Source organism: Chiloscyllium plagiosum, chromosome 1 (genome assembly GCF_004010195.1).
Source record: "Chiloscyllium plagiosum isolate BGI_BamShark_2017 chromosome 1, ASM401019v2, whole genome shotgun sequence".
Lineage (NCBI taxonomy): Eukaryota > Metazoa > Chordata > Chondrichthyes > Orectolobiformes > Hemiscylliidae > Chiloscyllium > Chiloscyllium plagiosum.
Window position 1 is genome coordinate 94,853,842 of NC_057710.1, and position 26,102 is coordinate 94,879,943.

The 26,102-nt window shown below is 40.9% G+C and overlaps 1 protein-coding gene across 6 annotated transcripts in view; it reads right to left on the reverse strand.

Moving 5' to 3' along the window:
* slc30a9 (solute carrier family 30 member 9) overlaps positions 1 to 25,541 on the reverse strand; it is a 132,854-nt gene extending 107,313 nt beyond the window's left edge. For 2 of the 6 annotated variants that reach the window (XM_043692137.1, XM_043692116.1), the window contains exons 1-3: positions 25,349 to 25,533; positions 10,561 to 10,681; positions 2,331 to 2,522 (exon numbers count right to left, since the gene is read on the reverse strand). In XM_043692137.1, coding sequence (XP_043548072.1) covers positions 2,331 to 2,522; positions 10,561 to 10,657 — 289 coding nt within the window. In that variant the 5' untranslated portion in view covers positions 10,658 to 10,681; positions 25,349 to 25,533. Of the gene's footprint in view, positions 1 to 2,330; positions 2,523 to 10,560; positions 10,682 to 18,826; positions 18,923 to 25,348 lie in introns of all 6 variants that reach the window. The other 4 variants (XM_043692129.1, XM_043692123.1, XM_043692155.1 and 1 more) reach the window with 4 other exon arrangements.
* Between the last annotated feature and the right edge of the window lie 561 nt (positions 25,542 to 26,102).

Consider the following 26,102-nt stretch of genomic DNA (forward strand, 5'->3'; position numbering starts at 1 on the left):
CATTGTAGACTGGTCAGCAAGGTTATATCACTTGGAATACGGAGAGAATTAGTCATTTGGACAGAACTACCTTGAAGGTAAGAGACAGGGGGTAGTAGCAGAGGGTTGCTTTTCAGACTGAAGGCCTGTGACCAGCAGTAAGCCACAAGGATCGGTGTGGGTCCACTATTTTGTCATTTATGTAAATAATTGGGACATGAACATAGGAGGATGTATGATTAGTAAGTCTGCAAATGACAAAAATTGGAGGTGTTGTGGATAACAAAGTAGGTTACTTCAGAATAAAACAAGATCTTGATCAGATGAGCCAATGGGCTAAAGAATGGCAGATGAGTTTAATTTGGGAGGTGATGCACTTCGAAAAGGCAAATCAGGGAAGGACTGATACACTTAATAAGGTCTTGGGGAGTGTTGCTAAACAAGGAGACCTTGGAGTACAGGTTCATAGTTCCGTGAAAGTGGAGTTGGTGGTGTTTGGTATGCTTGCCTTTATTGGTCAGTACACCAAGTATAGGAATTGGGAGGTCATGTTGTGGCTATACAGGACATTGGTTACTCCTTGGTTAGGCCACATTTGGAATATTGAGAGTAATTCTGGTCTCCCTATTGGATGTTGTGAAACTTGAAAGTGTTTAGGAAAGATTTACAAGGATGTTGTCAGCTTTGGAGGGTTTGAGCTATAGGGAGAGACTGAATAGGTTGGAGCTATTTTCCCTGGAGCATTGAATGCCTGGGGGGTGACCTTATAGATGTTTATAATATCATGATGGGCATGGAGGGGTGAATGGATAAGGTCTGTTCCTGAGGGTGGAGAGTCCAAACCGAGAGGGTGTAGCTTTAAGGTGAGAAGGGGAAGATTTGCAAGAGACCTAATTGATAACTTTTTCATGCAGAGGGTGGTGTATGTATGGAATGAAGGGTTTAGAGGGATATGGGTCAAATGCTGGTAAATGGGACTAAATTTAGGATATCTGGTCAATATGGACAAGTTGGTCACAGGGTCTGTTTCCATGCCCTATGACTCTAAGAGGCAGATCCTGTCTGATTAATTTAATTGATTCTTTTCAAAAGCTGACTGGATAGATTGATAACAGTAGTGCAGTGGATGTCTTTTACATGGTCTTCAGTAAAGCCTTTGACAATGTCTCACATGAAGGCTGGTCCAAAACATAAAAGCCAATAGAAGACAAAGGATGATGTTGGAGGCATGTTTTTATGATCGGAAGCCTGTGGTCAGCAGCATATGGAAGGATCAGTGCTGGGACCTTTGCTGTTTTGTTATATTAACTTGGATGTAGATGTAGAAGATTTAACTGGGGAGTTTGCAGATGATACGATAATTGGTGGTGCTGTTGATGATAAGGAGGGTGGTCTCAGACTACGTCCTTAAAATGGTAAATTGGCAATGGCAGATGGAATTTAATCCTGAAAATGCAAGGTGGGACATTTTGGGAGGTCTAATTTTGGAATGTAACCCTTCTCCAATGTCCTTATCCCAACACACTCACACCAGGCCCTGTTATCACATGGTCTGCTATTACACACAACCTATGTTAACTACTAATAGTCCGCATTAGTAGCTATTCATTCTCCTAGATGACGGTTATCCACTCCTGTGTCTGTCCAATTGTTCTTTTCTCTCTTTGGGCTCTATCTCCACCTATCATTTACTCCTTTGCTCACTCCCTCCACCCTATCTTTGGCAAAAACAACAACTTTTCCCTAGATACCATCAGTTCTGAAGGGTCAACTGACCCAAAATGTTAACTCTGATTTCTCTCCACAGATGCTGCCTTATCTGCAGAGCTTTTTCGTTTCTAATTTCCAGCATTCGCTGTTCTTGCGGTTCTTAAAAGCATATGGTTGTAGCATGAACTTGCTGCAGTTAAGAATGACAATTGGAGATTCATTTGAGCAATTGCAGGTTTGAAATACTAACTTCATACAATTAAACTGCGGTTTAAGTTTTTATTTGTGTACACTTTGCAAGGTACAAAAATGCTGCACTGCTTATTCCAACATATCAGATTGTGCTTCACTAATGCAATCTCTCACTGATGTTCTTCATAGTATAAACACTCAGGACAGAACTATAAATGTCCTTCCTTAGAAATGTTTAATTACACTTAAGCGGTGCTGATATCATTACAGATGCTGTGTAGCAGCAATGACTCTTCCCAACGTTACATGAAGCCAAATGCAAAGGCAGTCCGGAAAACAGACCAACTATGTCGGCTAATTCACAAGAAGCACGTGAAAAAAATGTACTGGTTACAGTGAGCCTTTGACATGGTCTCTAGCAAATTACAAAATAGAAGTGTGATTTTTACCAACTATTTTAGAATTTTGTTGAGTGCTAGGTTCCATTCCCAAGGAAGCGGAGGTACTGCTGGCACCATACTCATAGGTTCCATCCTTTTTGTCATCTGAGGAATATAAACGTAGCTGGATGTCTGTGCTGATTGGTAGGTTAAAACGCATACCATGCCAGAAACTTGGGTTGGTCATAACGCTTCTGCGTACTGAAAACAAATAAAAATAACCATATAATTAATTCTTAGTTCTGAATCACTCAATTTCCAGAGATAGAACAAACAGTCATTATATTGGAGCAAAAATTATATCCACAGGACTGTTTAGTACACTTTAACAATAGCAGTCTCAGTATATTATCTGGAAAACAAAAAGTTAAAATTTCATTTGTTTAGAAACACAGAAACACTACAGAAATAGGTAGAGAATATCCTTCATGAATTTCTCAACATTGTCTCAGCTGCACAGCAAGGAAACAAACCCCTTGGTCTAACTTGTTCATGCTGACCAACGATCCTAAATTAATCTAGTCCCATTTACCAGCAATTGGCTCATATCCCTTAAATCCTTCCTATTCACACATCCATCCAGGTGCCTTTAAAATGTTGTAGTTGTACCAGCCTCCATCACGTCCTCAGGCAGCTCATTCCCTACACAAACCACCCTCTGTGTGAAAACGTTGCCCCTTAGGTCCCTTTTAAAGGGCGGCGCAGTGGTTAGTGCTGTTGCCTCACAGCGCCAGAGTCCCGGGTTCGATTCCAGCCTCGGGCAACTGTGTGTGGAGTTTGCACATTCTCCCAGTGTCTGCGTGGGTTTCCTCCCACAATCCAAAGTAGTGCAGGTCAGGTGAATTGGCCATGCTAAATTATCCATAGTGTTAGGTGCGTTAGTCAGAGGGAAATGGGTATGGGTGGGTTACTCTTTGGAGGGTCGGTGTGGACTGTTTGGGCCGAAGGGCCTGTTTCCACGCTGTATGGAATCTAATCTTTCCCTTCTCAACTTAAATTTATGCGCTCTAGTTTTGGACTCCCCTAGCCTGAAGAAATTATCTTGGCAGTTCACCCTATCCATGTTCCTCATGAATTTATAAAGCTCTTTAAGGTCACCTCTCTGCCTCCAATACTCCAGGGAAAATAGCCCAAGCCTATTCAGCTTCTCCCTCTAGCTCAAACCTGCCAACCATGGAAACATCCTTTTACATCTTTCCTGAACCCTTTCAAGCTTCACAACTTCCTTCCTATAACAGTGAGATTAGAATTGAATGCAGTATTCCAAAAGTGGCCCATCAATGTCCTGGACAGCTGGAACATGATTTCTCAACTCCTGTACTCAATGCACTGACCAAAGGCAAGCATACCAAGCGCCTCCTTCGCTACCCTGTCTACATGCAACTCCACTTTCAAGGAACTATCACCCTGCACTCCAAGGTCTTTGTTCAGCAACACTTACCATGTTTAACTTAAGGGACGCTTTCAGAAAAAAATCTGCAATGTTAATGCGCTTTGTTTTCAACATTTTTGACTATGTCAATAGATTGAATATATTTCAAATATTAGTTAATAATCCAACTCAACCACACTAGTGAGACTGGAGTCATATATGGCCAGGTTTGGTAAGAGCTACAAGATTCTCTTCCTTGACAGAGGAATAGAAAAACACTGGAACACATGAATCAGAGGCCATTCAGCCCATCAATTAGATCACAGATACCACACCGTTCAATTAGATCACAGCTGATTGATCTCAATAACACTTTCCTGCACGACAACCTTACTCCTTCATATCAGACATCAAGAAATCCATCGATTTCTCACTTGAACATGCTCAATGACTGGGTTTTCACAGGTCACTGGGGTAGAGAATTTCAAATATTCACCACACTCAGTAGATTCTTCATCTCAATCTTAAATGCTCTACCCCTTATTATGAAATTATATATCTCTACTACTACTAGCCAGGAGAAGCATCCTATCTACATGGACTCTGTCACTCCCTGTAAGAATTTTAGATGTTTCAACAAGTTCACTTCTCATTCTTCAAAGCTCTCAGGAATACAGACACAGTTTCTGTAATACCTCCTCAAGATAATCAGAATGATTGATCTGATGAACTTTCACTGCATTCCTAGCAAGTACACCCTCCCTTGGATAAAGAAAACAAACACACAACATTCCAGGTGCGGTCTCACCAAAGCACTATACAACCTAGCAAGACATTTTTACTTCTCAAATTTCCTCAAAATGAATATTAACATGCTGTTTCACTTTGTCACTGCTTGCTGTACCTGCACACTAGGCTTTTAATGACTCCTGGACAAGGACACCAAAATCCCATTGGTCACCTGCACTTCTGAACCTCCACCTTTTTAAGAAATATTCTGTTTTCTCTTCCAAAGTGAACATCACATTTATTCATGTTATATTCCATCTGCCACAATCTAGCCCATTTGCTTAGCTTTCTGCAATGTCCTTGCATTTTCTTCAACTTAATATGCCAACCTAGCTTTGTCTCATCACCATATCCAAATCATTGACATAGATTGTGAAAAGCTATGGCTCTACCACTGATCCTTGCCACACCTACTAGTAATATCCCACCATCCTGAGAACAGTTTATTCCTTTTCTGCTTTCTATTCATTAACCAATTCTAAATATATACTACCTTTCCCCCCAATCGCATGCTTTGCAATTTCATACTAACCTATGTGGGGCCTTATCAAAATTCAAATGTACCACATCCACTGGTTTTCCCTTGTTTGTGCTACAAGTAGCATGCCTCAAAAAAATTCAAGTTTGTCAAGAGAGCCTTCCCTTCCATTAACACCGACTCTGCCCAATCCTACCATTTTCTCATTACGTTTTTATGATAAACTAACAGCTTCATCGTAATTTTGCCAATATCAGTACCTTATCTCCAACTTCTTAAACAAAAGTAGAATATAATTCTCAAACTGCCATGGTAGCATTTAAAAAATGCATTCTTTGGATTATTGGTGCAGTAACATGATTACTATACTTACAATTGAGAGAGACAGGAACACAATGTAATTCAAATGTAAACATTGGAATTTACAGGATCATACTGAATACATCAGGGATACAAAAAAAAGGTGAAGCAGACAGGTAATGATTCTATGTTAGAACACAGTGAAATTACTGGAGTGCTGAAAATGTCAAAATAAGGGCTTTGTTAAGCACAAAACAGAACTGAAAACTTGAAATGTTATACAGATTACAGACTTCAGCAAAAAGGATGCAAGTTGGCAAGAGATGACATGCAAAAAGACCAAATTACTTCAAAAAATTCAGTTCAAAAGTTAAGAACACTAAAACACAGGTTAGAATCCAAGCTGGTAAACTTAAACTGTGATGACGGTGACGATGATATGCTGATCCCCTTAAACTGCATAGCGGTTGGGAGCTTCCATTTGCATTGGCATTCAGTTGCATGAATTGAAGACAGGATATGGACTTGAGTGCATAGTTAGAAAATGGCAATGGTAGTTTCAAATCAACACAATGAATTTGCATCTTCAACTTGAAATTTTGCATACTGCCAATAGTTGGTGGGCACTATTATGCAGACAAACCTCTTTACCAACATAGCATTCTACACAATTCCCATGCACACAGCATCTCAGATCTTCCTGTGACATCTTCGGTACCACACTGTTCACAAACAACAATAACCCTCATCATCCAGGGAATCAATTTACTATACCCCCAATATAGTTGCATTGCCTCTAAGTACTTCTTTTAAAGATATGAAACAAATGAGTAAGCCATTTGACTTAATTGTGTGAAGTGACTCAAATGAGCCAAATGGCCCAATTCTGCCTCTATATCTTATGGGTCCTCAAGTCTGCTTCACCATTCAATAATATCATGGCTGACCCGATTACTCCACGACTTACCCCTAAACTTTCATAGACCTGCTTAATCAAGATTCCATTTCTTCTCACTAAAACCTCCCAATCAAGGATCTTGTATGTTTCAAATCAAGTTCTCTCTTACTCCTCTAAAGTCCAGTGGAAACAAACCTAGCCTGTCCAACTATTCCTCATGACAACCTATTTCAGCAAGTTTTGAGAAGATTTGTAGCTCAGGTTGAGGTTTTGGATATAAGTTTGCTCACTGAGCTTGGAGGTTCATTTCCAGATGTTTCATTACCTTAGGAGGTAACATCTTCAGTGACCTCATGCGAAGCAATCCTGAAAATTCCTGCTGTGTGCGCGCGCATGTGGGTCTTTGTCTGTCTGCGGTGGGGGTGTGCATGTAGTGAGTGCAGAGTGTCTTAAGTCTGTGAGGGGGTGCACCCCCTCACAGACTTAAGACACTCTGCACTCACCACACGCTCTTTGTGTGGTGAATTTGTGCTTGCAGAGTTACATTGCACTTTGCTCAAAAACTGCATACATTCATGTAGAACTGAGCTCAAAAACTGCATGAATTTATGTAAAACTCTGTTATCTCACTTTTTAGATTAGAATCAATCTAAACATCAGGTCATAGACAGAGAACACAGGGGGCTAACATCTTCAACCTATTGTCTAGCTATCACCATTGTTAACAGCTAACCAGAGAATGCAACTTTAAAAAAAGGGTTTTGTGATTTACACATGAAAGAAATCAAACTCTCACTGTATTCTAACAGATGAAAGGCTTAACAGACAATCAATTTTTCAATTTATAATTTCAGTTACATCACACTGCAAATTTTTGCTATAAATTCTGTGTTACGATTGAGCCCTCCACAATCACCTGATGAAGGAGCGTCGCTCCAAAAGCTAGCGTACTTCCAATTAAACCTGTTGGACTATAACCTGGTGTTGTGTGATTTTTAACTATGTTCTAACAGTGATGGTATTGGTAAATATAGGGGATCACTAAAATTAAACTAATCTGTAAGAGGGTTTTTTTATTCCAGACTTCCAAAAAGAGTACGATCTCCGGGGTGAACCAAGAAAAAGGCTTACAGGTCTGAGTCCATAAGGGATTCCCTGGGCTGTCTCAAATCTGTACTTTAACAATTTTGTGTGAATATATTTCGAAAGTTAGATGACATCTCTCCACCAAATATTTAAGCATATCTGAGAGAATAACTCTAGGCATATTGGCTTATTCGTGCTGAGAAGACTCTACAGTCTATTTTGAAATTTGTTCCCTGGTTCTAGACTTCCCAACCAGGCAATATTAGATTTTAGTTCATGGGAGCCAAGCACAAAGGAGATCAAGTTAAATTTCAGTTGCATAGACATCATCTAGAGCACCACATGAACTTTGAATACTGCACTCAAGAAAAAGGTGCTTGGGAGATGCTGCTGTGCAAGTGAACCAGATTTATACCATGATGAATTGGTTAAATTATGTACAGTCTGCATAAACAATTTGCATTTTCTTGAGTTTAGAAATTTAAGTAGTGATCTGATGAATTGGTAAAATAAAGTTATTTAGAGGTTAAATTCAGAGAAATGATTTCCTCTTGTAGGACAATCAAAAACAAGACAAATCAGAATTAAACAGTACTGAAAAATCATTCAGGCAGGTAAAAGTGAGGACTGCAGATGCTGGAAACCAGAGTTTAGATTAGGGTGGTGCTGGGAAAGCACAGCAGGTCAGGCATCACCCGAGGAGCAGGAAAATTGATGTTTCGGGCAAAAGCCCTTCATCAGGAAGGGCTCTGAATAATCATTCAGTCCATCAGTCAATGGCAGGTTTTCGATAATTAAGAACATTGCTTCCACCAACCTTTCAGCCAGTTTGTTTTTTCAAAAAAGTTTGCACCTTTCATTCTTTTGCCAATCACCTTGTTTGCAGACTGGTCAAAAAGATCCAGATCTCAGTGAATGAAGTTGTTCCTTGGCTTCAAATTTATGTTGCAAACAAGGATTTTAAAACTGGAGTGTAAATGTTCTCTAAGAACATCAAATAGAAACACATGATTGCTTAGGAATAAGAACAGGAGTTCCTGTTCAAGTCCTTGATCCTGGAAGATAGCTGATCCGACATCCCACTTGGCCACTTTCCAGTGTTTTCCCTGTAACCCTTGATTCCCCCTTCTGATTAAGAATCTATCTCAGCCTAAATATACACAACGATTCTGTCTCCACAGCTCTCTCTGGCAAGGTGTTCTACAGACTCAACCCTCAAGAAATTCCTCATCTCAGTCTTAAATTGGTGCAGTTTATTGTGAGACTATGCACTCTGGCCCTCTAGCCACCCATGGAGGAAACATCCTGTCAGCACTTACTCTCTGAAGCCCCTCAAGAGCCCAAATGCTTCAATTTGGCCACTCAAATGGTAAGAGGTTGCAATGTTGATGCTTATTTAAATTAATACAGGAATCTGTCGTTGTTCTTAAAGGTTGTTAAATTTTAAAAGCTATAAGGATTTTCTCCCCAATTACCATTTATTTTTCCAACAAAATCATGGCTACCTGACATGGTTATGAGTATTAAAAGTGGATTTTTGAAGATGATCAAGGATCACTTTAACTTAAAATAATGATCTCTAATAAAGTTTGAACAAAAACAAAAGTAGCTGGAAAAGCATATAAGCTCTGGCAGCATCTGTGAAGCAAAACCAACATTCATGTTTTCAGGTCTGGTGGCCCTTCCTGAGAACTGATGGTAGCTCAGACAATTGTGGTTTGGGGGTGAGGGGGGGGGGGGGGGAGACAATAGATAGAGTTAGAGCCCAAAGAGAGAAGAATAGCTGGACAGATAAAGGAGTTGGTAATGATCTGGCTAGGAGGGAGGGTGAATAGCTGTTAATGAGGACTGTTAGTGACAAACAACAGTTAATGCGTAATGCCACCTATGTGATTACAAGGCCTGTGTGTGGGGTAAGGGGACATGGAAGAGTTCAGGCCCTAAAATTATTGAAATCACGACGGAGGCCAGAGGTATCCAAGCAGAAAATGAGACATTGTTCTTTCAACTTGTGCTGAGTTCGCTCAAACACTTCAGCGAGCCTGAGACAGAGATGTTGGCCAGGGAACAGGATGGCAGGCAACTGGAAGCATGGGGTTTATTTTGCAGGCAGAACATAGATGTTCTGTGAAGCGGTCACCCAGTCTAGGCTTCATATTTCAGTTAAAGGAGACCACATTGTGAGCGGCGAATGCAGTAGACTAGATTGTGGGAAATGCAGGTGAAGTGCTGCTTCAGCTGGAAAGTACATTTGGGCCCTTGGATACTGGAGACAGATGAACAGGTGCTACACCTTAGTCGGTTGCAGGAAAAGGTGCCACGGGGCTACAGGGAAGTGTTGGGAATGGATGGACCAGGGTGTCCGGGTGGACAAAGCGGGGGACAGAAATGTGTCTGGTGGTGGCTTCTCGCTGGATTTGGTGGAAATGGTGCCTGATGATCTTCTGAATGAGGATGCTGGTGAGGTGGTAGGTAAGAACAAGGGGAACCGTATTGCTGTTGCAGAAGGGAACAGAGAGGGTGAGGGCAGAAGTGCAGGCGATGGTTCGGACCCAGTTGAGGACCCTGCCGACAAAGTGCTGGGGAATCCTGGTTGAGGAAGGCGGACATTTCGGAGGCTCCCTTACCCAAGTGGGCTTCATCTGAATATATGCAACAGAGACGGAAGAACTGGGACAATGGAATGGAGATCTTAGAGGAAGTAGCATGCAAAGATGTGCAGTCCAGGTAACTGTGGGAGTTGGTGGGCTTATTGTAGATATTAATGGCCAATCTATTGCCAGAAATAGAAACAGATGTCAAGGGAGGGAAGGAAGGAGTCAGAAATAGACCAGGTGAAAATGAGGGCAGGGTGGAAACTGGAAGCAAAAATCGATGAACTTTTCCAATTCTGGTAAAGAGGGAAGTTGCACTGATTAGATCATCGATATATCAGAGAGAGAATGTGGGTGGGGGCTAGAATCTGACTGGATTTTGTGGTGTTTGGATATAACCATCTGCAAATTACTATTAATCTTTTACAAAATTCAAACTTGGAAAGCAGTTTCCTGTAAAGAAATCAAAGTCAAATTTTAAAATAACAGATTGTAACAGTGATGCATTAACATAATCAAAGTGGAGGAGTTTAAATTTAATTCCCGTTTTAAATAAAATACTTCAACAAAAAAATATACTGTTACATTCTGTTCTAAGTGAGACAACTATTTTAATTGGTTAGGTATAACTCACTGGTCTATTAAACAGAAAAACCTGGTATGGTTAAAAACAAGGACTGGAACAGATATCAAAGAGCATTCTGAAATCATGCTGGACTCACTGTAATGGCCTTGACTGCCTCCAAAGGCATATTTCCGGAAATAGAAATTGCACAGCGACTGCCATGGTTTCTGCGTCAGTCCAAGTAACATGTTCATAGAATTTTTAGTGGAGATGTTTCCCTGTAAGGAAAAAGTAATTTTAATTGAAAGGTACTTAATATATACTTATATCATGTTCCCCAATGGGTCACATGCGGCGCATATGTAAAATACATAAAACTAGAATGTTTCACTTCAAGATTCTGTACATGATCATATAGTAGGAGTCTATGAAATATATACAGAACTGTTCTTACAATTAACAAGGACTATGTTTCAACACAATCAGGCTGGGAACAGGTACTACAAGGTCCAGGTAGAGCTAAAACAGAACCCCAGGCATTCATAGTAATAGACATTTTAGACATCTGCTAGAGAAAACAAGTGTTAAAACATTAGGTTGAAATGCTGTACATTCCAAAGTGTCTACATTCACGTTGGCTCAGTGGTTAGCACTGCTGCCTCACAGCACCAGGGTCCGAGGTTAGATTCCAGCCTCAGGTGACTGTCTGTGTGAAGTTTGCACATTCTCCCCGTATGTGTGTGGGTTTCCTCCAAGTGCTCTGGTTTCCTCCCACAGTCCAAAGATGTGCAGGTTTAGGTGAATTGGCCATGCTAAACTGCCCATAGTGTTAGGTGCCTTAGAGGGAAATGGGTCTGGGTGGGTTACTCTTCAGAGGGTTGGTGTGGACATGTTGGGTCGAAGGGCCTGTTTCCACACTGTAGGGAATTAGTCTTTAAAAAAAAAATTAACCTTCAAAGTAAAATAAGTGTAAGTTTAAAAAGCACTAAAGAATGTTAGAATTGCTTGCTCGAAGTTTTAATTGCCTGAAGGCTCTATCTGGTGGCAAAAGCTAGACAATGCACCTATAGCTGACGTCCAGAGCTACCTACATCACAACTACTTCCACTAGGGGGAGCCAAGGATTTAATGCCAGCTCATGATAGGAGCTAGGAAGGAGAGGTGACAGATGCATGGCTGACTTGGTGCAGGAGGAGAAACAAAAGATGAGATTAGATTACTTACAGCGTGGAAACAGGCCCTTCAGCCCAACAAGTCCACACCAACCCACCGAAGCGCAAACCACCCAGACCCATTCCCCTACATTTACCCCTTCACCTAACATTACGGGCAATTTAGCATGGCCAATTCACCTAACCTGCATGTTTTTAGACTGTGGGAGGAAACCGGAGCACCCGGAGGAAACCCACACAGACACGGAGAGAATGTGCAAACTCCACACAGTCAGTCGCCTGAGGCAGGAATTGAACTCGGGTCTCTGGCGCTGTGAGGCAGCAGTGCTAACCAAAGGCTGGGGACTTCAAGTCTGAGTGCAGAAGCGAAGGCAAAAGAACTCGTAAGCAAGCAGGCTAAATAAAGGCAGTCCATGGCAACAAGGTTAAATGACCACATATTGTCACTAATACTACGAAAAATAAATAGAACATTAACTAACCAGGTAGAAAAAATACAAACAAGCAGCAAAAGCTTTTACAAATACATAAAGAGTAAAAGTGTAGTTGAAGTAATAGTTGGGCTCTTAGAAAGAGACAGGAGAACTTATCATGGGGAAGTTAAGAAATGGTACAAACACAGCAGAAATATTTTGTACCCATCTTCCCAGTAGAAGATTAAAGTTACATACAAGACGGTAAGCATGAGGCTTTGAAGAGCAAAGAAATTACTGGAATTAGAGAAAAAAACGTTAGCAAAACTTGAGCGAATAAAGTCTGAAATCCCCAGGACCTGATCACCCACAGCCTAAGTCAACTGCAAAAATCAATCATGTACTAACTTCAATTTTCCAAAATTCTCATTCTCCAAACAGAATGGAAGTTAGCAAATATAACACCATGATTCAAGAAAGGAATAGAGAAAACAGGAAACTATGGGCCACTTAGCCTCATATCAGTCAATAAAGTATTGAAATCTATTGTTCAGAAGACTCCACACATTTAGAAAAACAGGAGATGATCAGAAAAGAATTACCTTATTTCACAATAAGGAAACAATTTGGGGGTAAATTTAGAGCTTTTGAAGATGTAACTGATAATGTAGATAAAGGAGTACCAGTAATGTAATGTACCTGGATCCCCAAAAGGCATTAAATAAGATGACATACTTTACCTTGTGTAATATGTTAGCACAAAGTGATTGATTAACAACAGGAAGTAAACAATAGGGGTAAATGGAGCATTTTCAAGTTGGCAAGCTGTGACTAGTGCTTCAAGGATCAACAGCAGACCCCAGGTATTTACAATCTACATGAATCACTTAAAGAGTAGGAATAACGTAACCAAGTTTACGGAGATTGATAGCGACATCAGAATGCAAGCTATGAGGGCAATGCAGATAAGCTGAAAAGAGATAAAGACAAGTTAATGAATGGACAAATTATCCATTACTTTTCAGAAATCCAAGTATACTACACAGTGGATGATGGAGTAAAATTTGAAACAAGTGTAAGATTATCCTCTTTAGTCATAAGTAGATTTTTAAAAAAAAAACAAAAGGCATGAAATACATAAATATTCATGTTCAGAAGGACTTGGGTACATTTGTACAAGGAAAGAAAAGTTAGCAAGCAGATGCAGCAGGTAATAGGAAAACAAATGGCACATTGACCTCTATTGGATTGGTTTGAAGAATAAAGAAATCATGCTATTATTGTATTGTGGCAAGACCAAAACTGGAGTATAGTGTGCGCTTTGCACTCCATATTTGAGGAAAGAAATACTTGTACTGCAGGCAGTATACCAAACATTTGCTAGATTGGTCCCTGTGATGAGAGGACGGTCCGATAAAGAAAGGTTGAGTACCGGATTCTATATTCTCTGCAATTTAGAGCAAAAAGCAACATGATCAAAACATGCACAATTCCAAAAGTCTTGACAGAACAGATGCCAAAAATATTCATCCTAGAACAAAGAAGGACAGTCTCAGGATAATGGATCAATCATTTAGAACTGAGATGAGAAATTCCAAAGATTCACAGCCCTTTGAGTGAAGGATTTGTTACTCTAAAGTCTGTAGAGCTCGATCACTGATGAAAGTTATGGCTTAGATTAGCAGATACTTAGTTTTTCCAAAGGAACTAAGAAATATGGGGAAGCAGGTAAGAAAAAGTCAAAACCCAAGTGTAGTCATGGCAGAGCAAGCTCGACGGCCTACTTGTGTTCCTCTCTTTCTTTTCTTATGACTTCCATAACTGTTTTGTTAACGGCAAGAAGCCGAGTGAAGAAATACAAAGCAACCACCTAAGAATTCTGCGGCGAGAAAAGCACAGTCTATCAAATTAAAATTAAATAATTTTTATCCAATGATTTGGAATCCTTAAACAGTTTATTGCTACCATTTGCTGTATGGCTAAATGTGGACCAATTCTTTAAGTAAATTAGAGGATTTACATAAACATTTTGTACAAAAAAGGACAGGGAACTTGTGTGACACACAGTCAACCTAATGGTAGATTTTCTTCCAACTATAGTAATAGCTGTGGTTAACTGATTTATGCAAACTTCCTTACTAAGGAGTGAAAAATGCTAATTTTCCAGTTAGGAAAAAATGTGCCATTGCAAGAGATCTCTCAAACTAATCAGGTAAGGGAGAATAGGGGATGTTAAATATTTTTAAATATGTTTAACAAAAAAAAAACTTAACATTCTCTTACCACCACAGGACTTAATCTTTCCAATGTCTCCCAGCTAATCAGTCTCCCAAACTGTACACTTAAAATATTACCACATTCTGCAGTGCTAATTATTCTTCCTATTCTGCACATTTGCAAACTTCTGTGCCAGCAACATGACTAAAAAAATTGTTCTAATTTCTCACTCAATTTTTAATGTCAGCCCACCCAGAAAACCTCTCAGTCCCATGGCAAACAGATTTTGTTTTCTTTTCCCCAAACTCAACTACTTGGCCCATTCACCTCCACAAGCAGTAGAGCTTAAACCCACGAGGGCCACAGGTGAAACTTTCTCCTAAAGCTCTTGTCGTATTGTGGTAGTGTCCCTAACACTTCAAGGCATACCAGCTCCAGAGGTGTGTAATAACACCTCTGAACAGATTAAAAACAGAAATACATTCCAGTATTTATTACCTAAATCAAGTTTTCAATTAGTTAACTCAAGCCTTGATTGGTCAGCCTCTCTCTCTCTCTTACAAAATACCTTAGTTGTTTTGCTATATTGTGTAAACTATCGTTGCACATTTTAGCCAACTTAAGAAACCATTATTGCATTTTAAGAGATCTAAGCTAGAAGGATATTTTTCTACTAAAAATAAGGATAAGAAACCAAATATGTTGAATTTAACATGTTCAGATTAACCAATATTGGTAAGAATATGATTAAAAGTATTACTTGGGACCATTATTTTCCAAAAAGATGGTTGATCAGAAATTAAATAAATAATGTGAAGTGCAGCGAGATACTATCAAATGCGAGTTAAATTAAATAATTTTATCAAATCTAATCTGAAAGAAATTGTAAGTTCTCGATCCAAATAACACAGTTAGACATGAAGACAAAAATTTTGAGTGGGCGGAACAAAGATAGTCTTGGACCGAGAGCAAACAAGCTAAACCAAAGCAGACAAAACTAATTGATTCTGGGCTTCTTATAACAGAAACCACAAGGAAATAATTTCTGATTAGGAGAAATCCAAGACTTGATCATGATTTCTTACATTAACTACATCATAGAATCCCTAGAGTGTGAAAACAGGCGTTCAGGCTCAACAAGTCCACACCGAGCCTCTGAAGAGTAATCCACCCAGACCCATTCTCCTACTCTATTACTCTCCATTTACCCCTGACTAATGCACCTAACCTAGGCATCCCTGAACACTATGGGCAATTTACAACGGCCAATTCACCTAATCTGCACATCTTTAGATTGTGGGAGGAAACTCATGCTGAATAGGAAGAATGTGTGGAGTTTGCACAATCACCCGAGGCAGGAATCGAACCCGGGTTCCTGGCATTGTGAGGCAGCAGGGCTAACCACTGAGCCACCGTGCTGCATGATTATGTTGTCTCGATGAAATATTAATCATTTTTTGAACAATTATCAACAGTGCTATCAAGCAGCACCTGCTCAGTGACACCCAGTTTGGGTTCCACCAGGGCCACCAGCTCCTGACCTCAGTACAGCCTTGGTTCTAACATGGTCAAAAGAGCTGAATTCTAGAGGTGAGGAGTGCGTGTACTGCATTTGATAGAATATCACATTAAGGAGCGCTGGCAAAAGTGGAATCAATGGGAAACAGGCAAAAGCTCTCCGTAGTTGGAGTCATACCTAGCATGTAGGAAGACAGTTGTGGCAATGGGACATCAGTGACCTCAGCTCTAGACATTTCTGCAGGATTCCCGAAGGTAGCACCCTAGACTCAACTGTCTTCAGGTGCTTCAATCACCTTACCTCCACAAGATCAGAGATGGGGCAGGGGATGTTTAGCGAAGATCAGCAACATTCATGACTCCTTAGATATTTGAGCAGTCTATGTTGAAATGTAGCAAGACCTAGACAAAATCCACCTCTCTATCCAAAAGTGGCAAGTCTGATTCATGCCACACAAATGCCAGGCAAAGATCTTCTCTAATGAGATGACAATTTAACCATTTCCCTTGACATTCAATGGTATTACCATCACTGAATCTCCCACTATTTACATTCTGGGGTTACCATTAACTAGAAAATGAATTGAATTAGCCATTTGAATATAGCTGCGACAACTGTAGGTCACAGATCACGTATCCTGCAAGTAACTCATCTCCTGAATCCTCAATGTCTGTTTACTATTTAAAAGGCAGAGGTGTGTGATAGAGTACTTCCCACTTGCCTGGATGAGTGCAGCTGCAACTTCACTCAAGAAATTTGATTCAATCCAGGACAAAAGCAGCCTACTCGATTGGTACCACATCCACACTCACTGACACTCTGTAGATGTGTGTACTGTCTAAAATGCACTCCAGAAATTCAAAGATCCTTAAATAGCACCTTCCAAACTATCCTACCATACAGATGGATAAATGCAGCAGATACATGGGAACACCACCAGTTGCAAGTTCCCCTCCAAAACATTCACCATCCTGATTTGGAAATACATTGCTGTTCCTTCAGTGTAGTGGGTCAAATTACTGATCAGTCTGCCTAATGGCCAAGAACACATAGGTTGCAGCAGCTAAGACGACAATTCACTCCCACCCTCTCAAGCGCAACTAGTAAATAAATAGACCACACAGCTAGAAAACCATGTCACAACTTCATTGAAGAAACTTCATAAAATCAGGATAAACTAACAAGGCAGATCTCCAAGAAAATTAAACTGGATGGATCCAACTCACCCAGTTTCTATGCACTACCTAAAGTATGCAAACCAGGGGCTCCCCACAGACCCACAGCCTCTATCTGAAATACCGACATGCAGACTAGCCAATGAACTCTACAGAAAACTAAAATACCTAGAATTCCTGAACACCAAAGACACTAAGATGAAGAGGACAAAATAATGGTCTCCTTTGACATAACAGGAGAAAGTGAGGTCTGCAGATGCTGGAGATCAGAGCCGAAAATGTGCCGCTGGAGAAGCGCAGCAGGCCAGGTAGCATCCAGGGAACAGGAGAATCGACGCTGGGGAAGGGCTTATGCCCGAGGCGTCGATTCTCCTGTTCCCTGGATGGTGCCTGGCCTTCTTTGACATAACAGCCCTATTCACATCAATTAACATCAGCCTGGCCAAAAGAAACACTGACCACACTACAAGAGGAACAAAGGACACAAACACCAGACAGCACCAACTTCATCAGCAAGGACAACATCAAGCTATAGACCTGTGCCTCACTACCCACTTCACCTTCAATGACAAACAAAATCAATGGAATACCCATGGGATCACCAATATCAGGCTTCTTAGCAGAAGCAGTTATGCAGAGACTCAAATGAACAGTCCTCCCACTATCCAACCCAAACGCTGGATCCACTACGTGGATGACACTTGTCATTACAAAATGGAACAAATTAGAGGAAACCAACAATGTCCTTACTGACATAGAATTCACAAGAGGAGGTGAAAACAACAGACTCCTCTTCCTAGATGTCACAGTGGAACGAACAGTTAACGGAGAACTTCAGGTCAGCGTCTACAGGAAAGCAACACACAGACCAGATACTTAAATACAGATGCAATTATCTCAACACCCACAAACTGAGCTGCACCAGGATATTATCAGGCCACCACACACCACAGCACCCAGGAACTATGAACAACCTAAGAAAAATACTTATACAAGAAGAATGGTACCCAATAAACATAGTCCACCAATTCCTAAAGAGCAAATCCAAGCAAGCAGACAATGTGCCCAGAAACTCCAGTCACATTACCATACAAAGACATCACTGAAATGACTACCAAACTACTCTGACCCTCAGCATCATGGTAGCCCACAAATGTACCAACACACAAACAGCGGCTAAAGAACCTAACAGACCCTATACAAACAACTAGCAAAACGCATGTCATTTACAAAATACCATGCAAAGACTGTAACAAACACTACATCAGACAGAGGCAGAAAACTAGCCACCAGGATACATAAACACCAACTAGCCACCAAAAGACATGACCAACCATCACGAGTATACTCACACACAGACCAAGGAGGACGCCACTTTGACTGGGACAATACATCCATCCTAGGACAGGCTAAACAAAGAGACGCATGTGAATTCCTAGAGGCCTGGCATTCAAACCGGAACTCCATCAATAAACATCAATTTGGACACCACTTACCTACCACAGAGAAAGAACTGGAAATGATATCATCCACCTTAACAGACCAAGACATATAAATAGAAAGCGGGACAGAGCATCAGCACTTGAGAGGCTCACTGATGACGTTGCCTAGCATGGTGATGAAACGTCTGAAAACAAACCTTCCAGCTCAACCTGAGCTACAAATTTTCTCAACAATTGCAGTAATTAAGTAGTTACACCCCCCCCCCACAAGAGACAACATTCTGTGTGAACCATCAAAATCCTTAATTTTAAAACCATCCACCAGCTCAACTCAGCATTTTCTTTTTAGTCAAGAGAAAAAAGTGACTCGGCCTCTCAGTCCTTATCAGGACTTCAACATCGTGTTGATGAGACTTAAAATGAGAGCTTGCAGCTTTCCAACTTATTTACAATTTAATCTAATTAAAGAATAGATAATTGCTTACCCTGCTAACATTGATCCCAAAGATACTGTAGGAAGTGGGACACACTTTTGACAGGAAGTTGACCAGAATCTAAAATACAAATAATCCACAAAAGATCTGTGGGCAAGCACAAGTGAAATTAATGAAATTCTAATGTATTATATTTTCACCTGACAATTATGCAAACACTTCACTCAACTTCAATTGGTTGTAGAGCTGAAGGGCCAGAATATACTTTGAAATGCTCATAATACAGGTGATGATTAAGTTAATGGCAAGTTAAGACAAAACAAAAAAAGGAGCAACCAAATTATATTATAGCACTCAAATCAAGTTCTGCAACAGATTTCTAGACAGATTATGCAGATTTCCTCATTTTTAAAAAAGTCAGATTTAGAAATACAAATTGAAATAAATAATTTCAATTATTTTTAGCTTGTTGTATGAACAAAATCAAAGAGATGCAACACATTCACTAGCGACAACAGCTTACCCTTGAATGAGGCAGGAGTGTTATAGAAAAATTTAAAATTATGAAGGAAATAGATAAGATAGAAGCAGGAAGGCTGTTTCCAATGGCAGGTGAAACTAGATCTAGAGGCCATAGCTCAAAACAACAGGGAGCAGATTTAGGACTGAGCCAAGGAGGAACTTCTCCCAAGGGTTGTGCATCTGTGGAATTTCCTGCTCAGTGAAACAGTTGAGGCTATCTTGCTCAATGCTTTTAAGGCAAAGACAGGTAATTTTTGAACAGTAAAGGAATTAAGGATATGGTGAGTAAGCAAATAGGTGGAGCCAAGTCCATGAAAAAGATCAGCCATGATCTTATTGAATGGCAGAGCAGGATCAATGGGCCATCTAGCCTACTCCTACTTCTTTTGCTTTTATGATTTTCTATCTGCAATGGGAAGGATTACTGGCTAAGCCAATAAACTAATTAAAGTGTTATGAAAAAGAATCAGGTAAATAATGAGAAAAATTTAAAAATCTTGTGTGCATTGCTGGATCATGACATTCACTAATAAACCATTGTTGAAGTACAATCCACAGGGAATTAGTCAGCAAATAAACAAATAGCAATAAGATATAGTGAACAATCAAGGAAGAGTGGTTCAGCTTAGAAGAGGAAAACAAATTTGCCAGTGCTACTGTTCAAGATTGTCAGTTCGTTGATTTAGATTTTTCTAATCAACCTGTTCCTACAGGTCATAACAGGTCTGGGATAGGTGAAACTTGAATCCAGTTCTTCTAGCCCAGAGGTGGGGCACTACTGTTAACCCAGAGACCGCTCACCCCGACCCCAGTCCACATATGTACTCTAAAAGTACATCAATGGAACTACACATCCAACATGACATCAAAAATTCAGAACTAAAGGAATAAATGTTCTATAATCAAACCAGCATACATCACTTGCTTTGGTTGATCAAAATTGCATTTTTAAAGCACCTGTAATAGCAAAGCATATTTTAAAATACTTTATCTCAAGATTTCAACAATTTTAGCTGGAAGACATTAAGATAATAAAAGTGAGATTTTAAAAAAGGTTTAAACACAAGAAATTAGGGGACTGGCAAATAATATACACCAGCAAGGACAGAAGTGTTAGAGCTTAAGTGAAGAATTGGACAGACAGCAGAGTTTGGGGCGCGTTGAAAAATAGAGAATATGAAGATTGGAAGGCATTTGATTAGTCAAACATATGGTGGGACAGATGCAAGATATGCAATGGAGACACCTGAAAAGTAATTATAATGCGACAACAGGTGAGCTGACATTCAGCTCAAATGAGATATTTCTGTAAAAAAAGTACAATAGAAACTGTAGTGGATTCATAATTAGATATCAGGCAAAGAAAGTGTAGAAACCAAGAGGTAAAGATTAATTATCATCTCACATGGAATGAGAGTGTACCAGCAGCATGCTGAGATGCAGTGTCCCTACCTCTAAACCTGGAGGCCCAGTTACAAATCCCACTTGCTCCAGAACTGTGTAATAAGATTTCTGAACAAGTTGATGAGAAATTGTTAAGATAGCAGAGGTAGTCATTCAGCACACCATGTAAATTGTCTCTGAATTTTTTTTTATATAATTAATCTTGTTCCTCTCTTCCGATAACTCTGCAATTATCTTTACCTTCAAATATAACAAAAACAACATTTTTTTGAAAGTTGCCATTGAATCTGTTTTCACTATCCATCTAAGCAGTAAATCCTAGATCACTAAGTGAGGACTGCAGATGCTGGAGATTAGAGTAGAAAGTGTGGTGCTGGAAAAGCAGAGGTAACGCAGCACCTGAGGAGCAGGAAAATCAACGTTTCGGACAAAAGCCCTTCATTTTCTTGCTCCCCGGATGCTGCCTGACCTGCTGTGCTTTTTCAGCACCACGCTCTCAACATCCTAGATCACTGATCAACACACAGGGCCAACATTTATCGCTCATCTCTAGCTGCTCTTGCTACTAGGTAAGGTCATAGAGGGATTGGACATTTGTGGATCAAGGCACTCCTTAATTAGATGCTGGTGCAGTTTATCAAGCTGTGTGTGTCTGCGTGTTTCCTTTGTTTTCCTTTTAATTCCAGGTGTGTAATCAAATGTGTAACCAAGATGGTGTCAGAGAATGGCAAATTTGTACACTTCTAATTGCAGTCCTGTATTCTTATACTGGATTTTATTTTGTATTCTACCACGAGCCCACCTTGCTGCTGCCACCAGGTCTTGTAATGGACCAAAACTCACTGCCACCTCCATTAACCTGCGCTGGACACATACTACTGAGAACCCAAACTCACCACTGCCACCATGAGTCCATGCTTCTGGATCTACTCGAGTCTGCATTAGGATCATTCACTGCCAATGCTATTGCCACAATCGAGCTCTTCAATAAGCAAGATAAAAGAAAAAAAAAAAAAAATGTGGAAAGAGCAGATGAGACAGGTTCAGAAATGCTACTCCAGCACCATCTCACCAGAAAAGTTTCCTACACAGTTTTGTAAGTTGAGTACACAAGACCATAAAATCTAATTCTTAAAAATTTATATTCCTTACCTAACCTCATCTGTGTATGGAATAGGGTCAAGGAAAATAGGAAAATAAGAGAAGGCTTCATAGAATCCCTACAGTGTGGAAGCAGGCCATCTGGCCCAACAAGTCCACCTAGAGGCATACCCACTACTTATTACTCTGCACTCACCCCTGACTAATGCACCTAACCTACACCCCTGAATACTACAGAAAATTTAGCATGACCAATTCATCTAACCTGCACATCTTTGGACTGTGGGAGGAAACCCACGCAGACACAGGGAGAATGTGCAAACTCCACAGATAGTCGTCAGAGGCTGGAATCGAACCCAGGTCCCTGGTGCCGTGAGGCAGCAGGGCTAACTACTGAACCAGTCCCCAAGCCAGGCTTGTAGAAAAGCAGTGGAAATAGACAGAGGAATCTTACCTGTGAAAGAGACCAGGTAGGTTTTGAACTACAGGCTATGGAAAAAAGGGATTATTTATAAGTGATGAATGGAATACAGGTTGGAACACTATTAAAAAGAAATTGGAGATAAACATTTCAAGAGGAAAACCACATGATGATTAAGAAGGAGTGAGGTTATGGGGAGTATCAGGACTCCTGTGGACACACATGCTTACTTCTGGACCAGGAAGCCTGGGTTCAAGTCGCACCCGCTCCAGAAGGATGCAAGAACATCTGTGAATAGGTTAATTAGAAAATATCTACAGCAAAGTACCAGCATATGAACCAGGAACCAATTTCCTCACGTCTTGTTAAACTCATTAGATGTAATTACCCTTGACCGAGTTTGATCCCAGGTAGTGAGTTTGAAACGTTGCTGCTAGGTAGTGAAGAGTCCCAAATTCCCAGCCTCAAGTCATTTGAAGGAGTCTCTTGTGGCACAGTGATAGTACCTCTACCTCTAAACTAGGAGGTCTGGGTTCAACCCTGAGCAAGTTGATTAGAAAAGATCTGAGTCATTTGAACAACTTCTGCTTTTCATTTATGTCAGTTTATTCAGGCAATTTTGACAGCTCAATTCATACAAACATCAAAGACAGACCTGACCCCAAAAAAATGTTTAGGCATGACCAGCAGGTACAGCATGTTAAATGTACTATCAGCTGGGGAGTCAAATCCATCTCAACGAAAGCCCATCATTTGTTTCATATCAGGTTATGATTACTATTAGTTACAAGTGAATATCAGTCACTACACTACTTAATTAGAAAAGTGACAAGATCAGACAGCATAAATTTACAAAAGGGAAATCACATTTGAAAAATCAGCTGCAATTTTGAAGATGTTTGTAACTAGGAGAGTTGAAGGAGGAAGAAAACAGATGTGGCTTACTTGGATTTTCAGAGGGTTTTCAACAAGGTCAATGGAATAGGGTCATCAAGAAAAATAGGTAAATTAACCGAGAAAAGGCTTGTAGAAAAGCAGGGGAAAGAGAGAATTCTTACATGGGAAGCACAAAACTTAAGCACATGAAATGAAGGCACAAGGGATTTAGGGTAATTAGCACGGACAGAGAACTGGTTGACTGACAGGGAACAGAGTAGAATTAAATAGGTCTTTCCCGGAACTGGTAACCGTGATTAGAGGGACACTGCATGGACCCCAGCTATTCACAATATATATTAATGGAAGGTAATTAAAAGTTTGCAGTTGACACAAAGGTGGATGAGAGCAAGCTGTGAGGAGGATGCAGAGGTGCTTCAATGTTATTTGAACCAGTTGAGTTAGTGAGAAACTGGGTGGCAGGCAAAATATAATGTGGAAAAATGAGGTTATCTGCTTTGGTAGCAAAAACAGGAAGGCAGATTACTATCTAAATGGCAAAAGATTGAGAAAGGGGAAAGATGCAAAAAGACTTTGTACGAGTCGCTTAAAGCAAGCATGCAGGTACAGTAGGTTGAGGATTCAAGCACAGGTGCAGAGATATCTTGCTGCAATTGTACAGGGCCTTGAGAGACCACAACTGGAATATTGTTTAAGAGTTTTGGTCTGCTTATCAGAGAATCCTCTGGCTATAGGAGTGCAAAGATTTACTAAACTGCTGATAGCGAATGGTCCAATTTAATTTTTAAATGTATGGAAGATGGCTAGCTAAGCAAACATTTATTGCCCAGTTCTAATTGCTCAAAAAAATGGTGGTTAGCTGTGTTCTTGAAATGCTGTTTATCAAGCCAGTAACCACACATTAGAATTGACCAGATTGCCGACAGTGTGGAAACAGATCCTGTGGCCCAACAAGTCTACACCGACCCTCTGAAGAAGAGCCCGCCCAGACTCATTTCCCTACACGTACCCCTGACTAATGCACCTAACACTATGGGCAATTTAGCATTGGCAATTCACCTTTCCTACACATAGTTTGGAATGTGGGAGGAAACCAGAGGTCCTGGAGGAAACCCACACAGACACAGGAAGAATGTACAAACTCCACATGCACACCACTTTTTCCTCTTCCCACTCCTTTCCCCACCATTGATGTTGACAATGGGACATTTAGCAACTGAAATGCTGATAAATGTGAAGGGTTAGTTTTTTTGGGGGATGGGTATGGTTATTGTGCTGCACCATTGCCAGGTAATGTTGCTTGCCTCTGACAGCCTGTAAATTTCCAGGTCTTTCTCCATTGATATGGAACATTGTGCAATCTTCAAACATTCTGATAGCTGACCTCATGACAGCCAGAGGGTCATTGATGAAGCTGCTAAAGACGGTGGGGCAGAGGACACTAGCCTGAGGAACTCCTGTAGAGACGTTCTGGGGCTAAGAAAACTGATCACCAGCAACCACAACCATCTTCCCTTTATAATAGTCATGACTCCAACCATTAGAGATTTGCCGAAATCTAATCAACTCCGTTTTCGTTTGGGCTATTTGCTTTCATGCTTAGTCCAATGCTACCCCGATTGACTAAACACACTTAGTGCCTACGTTTGGGGTCTGCCTGATTTAACAGTGTTCAAAGACATTTTTTTAAAATTAAAGCTAAATGCAGTGTTTCCATATCAGGTGATGAGATGTCACATGATCAAGCCTTGCGGACATCCGACCAGAGTTGGTCAACCTTTCTAACGTTTACCAGTTACTATTCAGAAGGTTCCTGCGGATTTCAGGGCACGGCGCTGGTAGTCTAGCCATTCCACTGGCGATTATTTTTTTAAATAAAAACAGACAAAAAGGGAGGTAAATCCGACAGTAGCAAGTATTTGAGCGCCTCTGCAAAACGAAACAGGGAAATCAAGAAACCACTGGCAATCTCTCCGCCCACGGAGTGCGCTGAACCCGACTAGAATAAAGAGAGAGAGGGGTCGGTCGGTCGCAACTCCTCCTCCTCCAGCTCGAGGGCCGCCGGCCGTTGCGTTTAAACATTCGAATCAGTCGAACCGCCTAGCGCGAGCCCAAACTGCCAGAATCTCTCCATCCACAGACGTGCCCCATCTTTACTATTTAATGGCGTACCGCTTGATACTGGAAACCCCCTCCTCCAAACCTATATGTGCGTCTCGTTCGCTCACCCGTCTGCGTGTTCCTGCCAGTAAGTAACGCCCGTTTGTCCCTCTTTAAATCGGCTCATGGCGCACTCTCCCGCTGACTGACTGCCTGCCCTGTCATCGCCTCCCTGCCGGCAGCCTCCACTTCAGCGGAACACCCTCCCGGAGAAGCCGAACCTCGCGAGAGTGATACGCCGCCAACCTATCACAGCCCTCCTCTCTTCACGTCACAATGGGAACAGGCGGCCTCTCGACGGCGTAGTGAGCTCTGATTGGAGGGTTTAGCGTTGCAGCATTCTGAGCACCCAGGTGATGGTTGCCGGACAACGGACTTCATTGCTCAAGGTGCAAGGGATTCGGGTTGAAGTATTATCCATCAACATAAAAGTACCGCGTGTTTGAAGAGGGATTTCATTTATGGGTAGACAATGGATATTGCTAGGCAGAATGGATATTGCTGACAACAGAGGACTGAAGTACTGCGATATAAATACTGTACACACAGACTTGCAGGGACGAGCGCCAAATTTGAGGGTGCTGCCTCACAGAATACTGAAAAACAATTGCTGGAGATCACAGATAATCGCTTCTCTGATGAAGAGTCATCTAGACTCGAAACGTTGGCTTGTTCTCTCTATGGATGCTGCCTAACCCGCTGTGACCTCCAGCAATTGTTGTTTTCAGTACAGATTCCAGCATTTGCATTAATTTGCTCTTACATTTTGTCTCACAGACTAGGCAGACATAGCCAGTCTCTCAGTCATACTTTACAGACGAT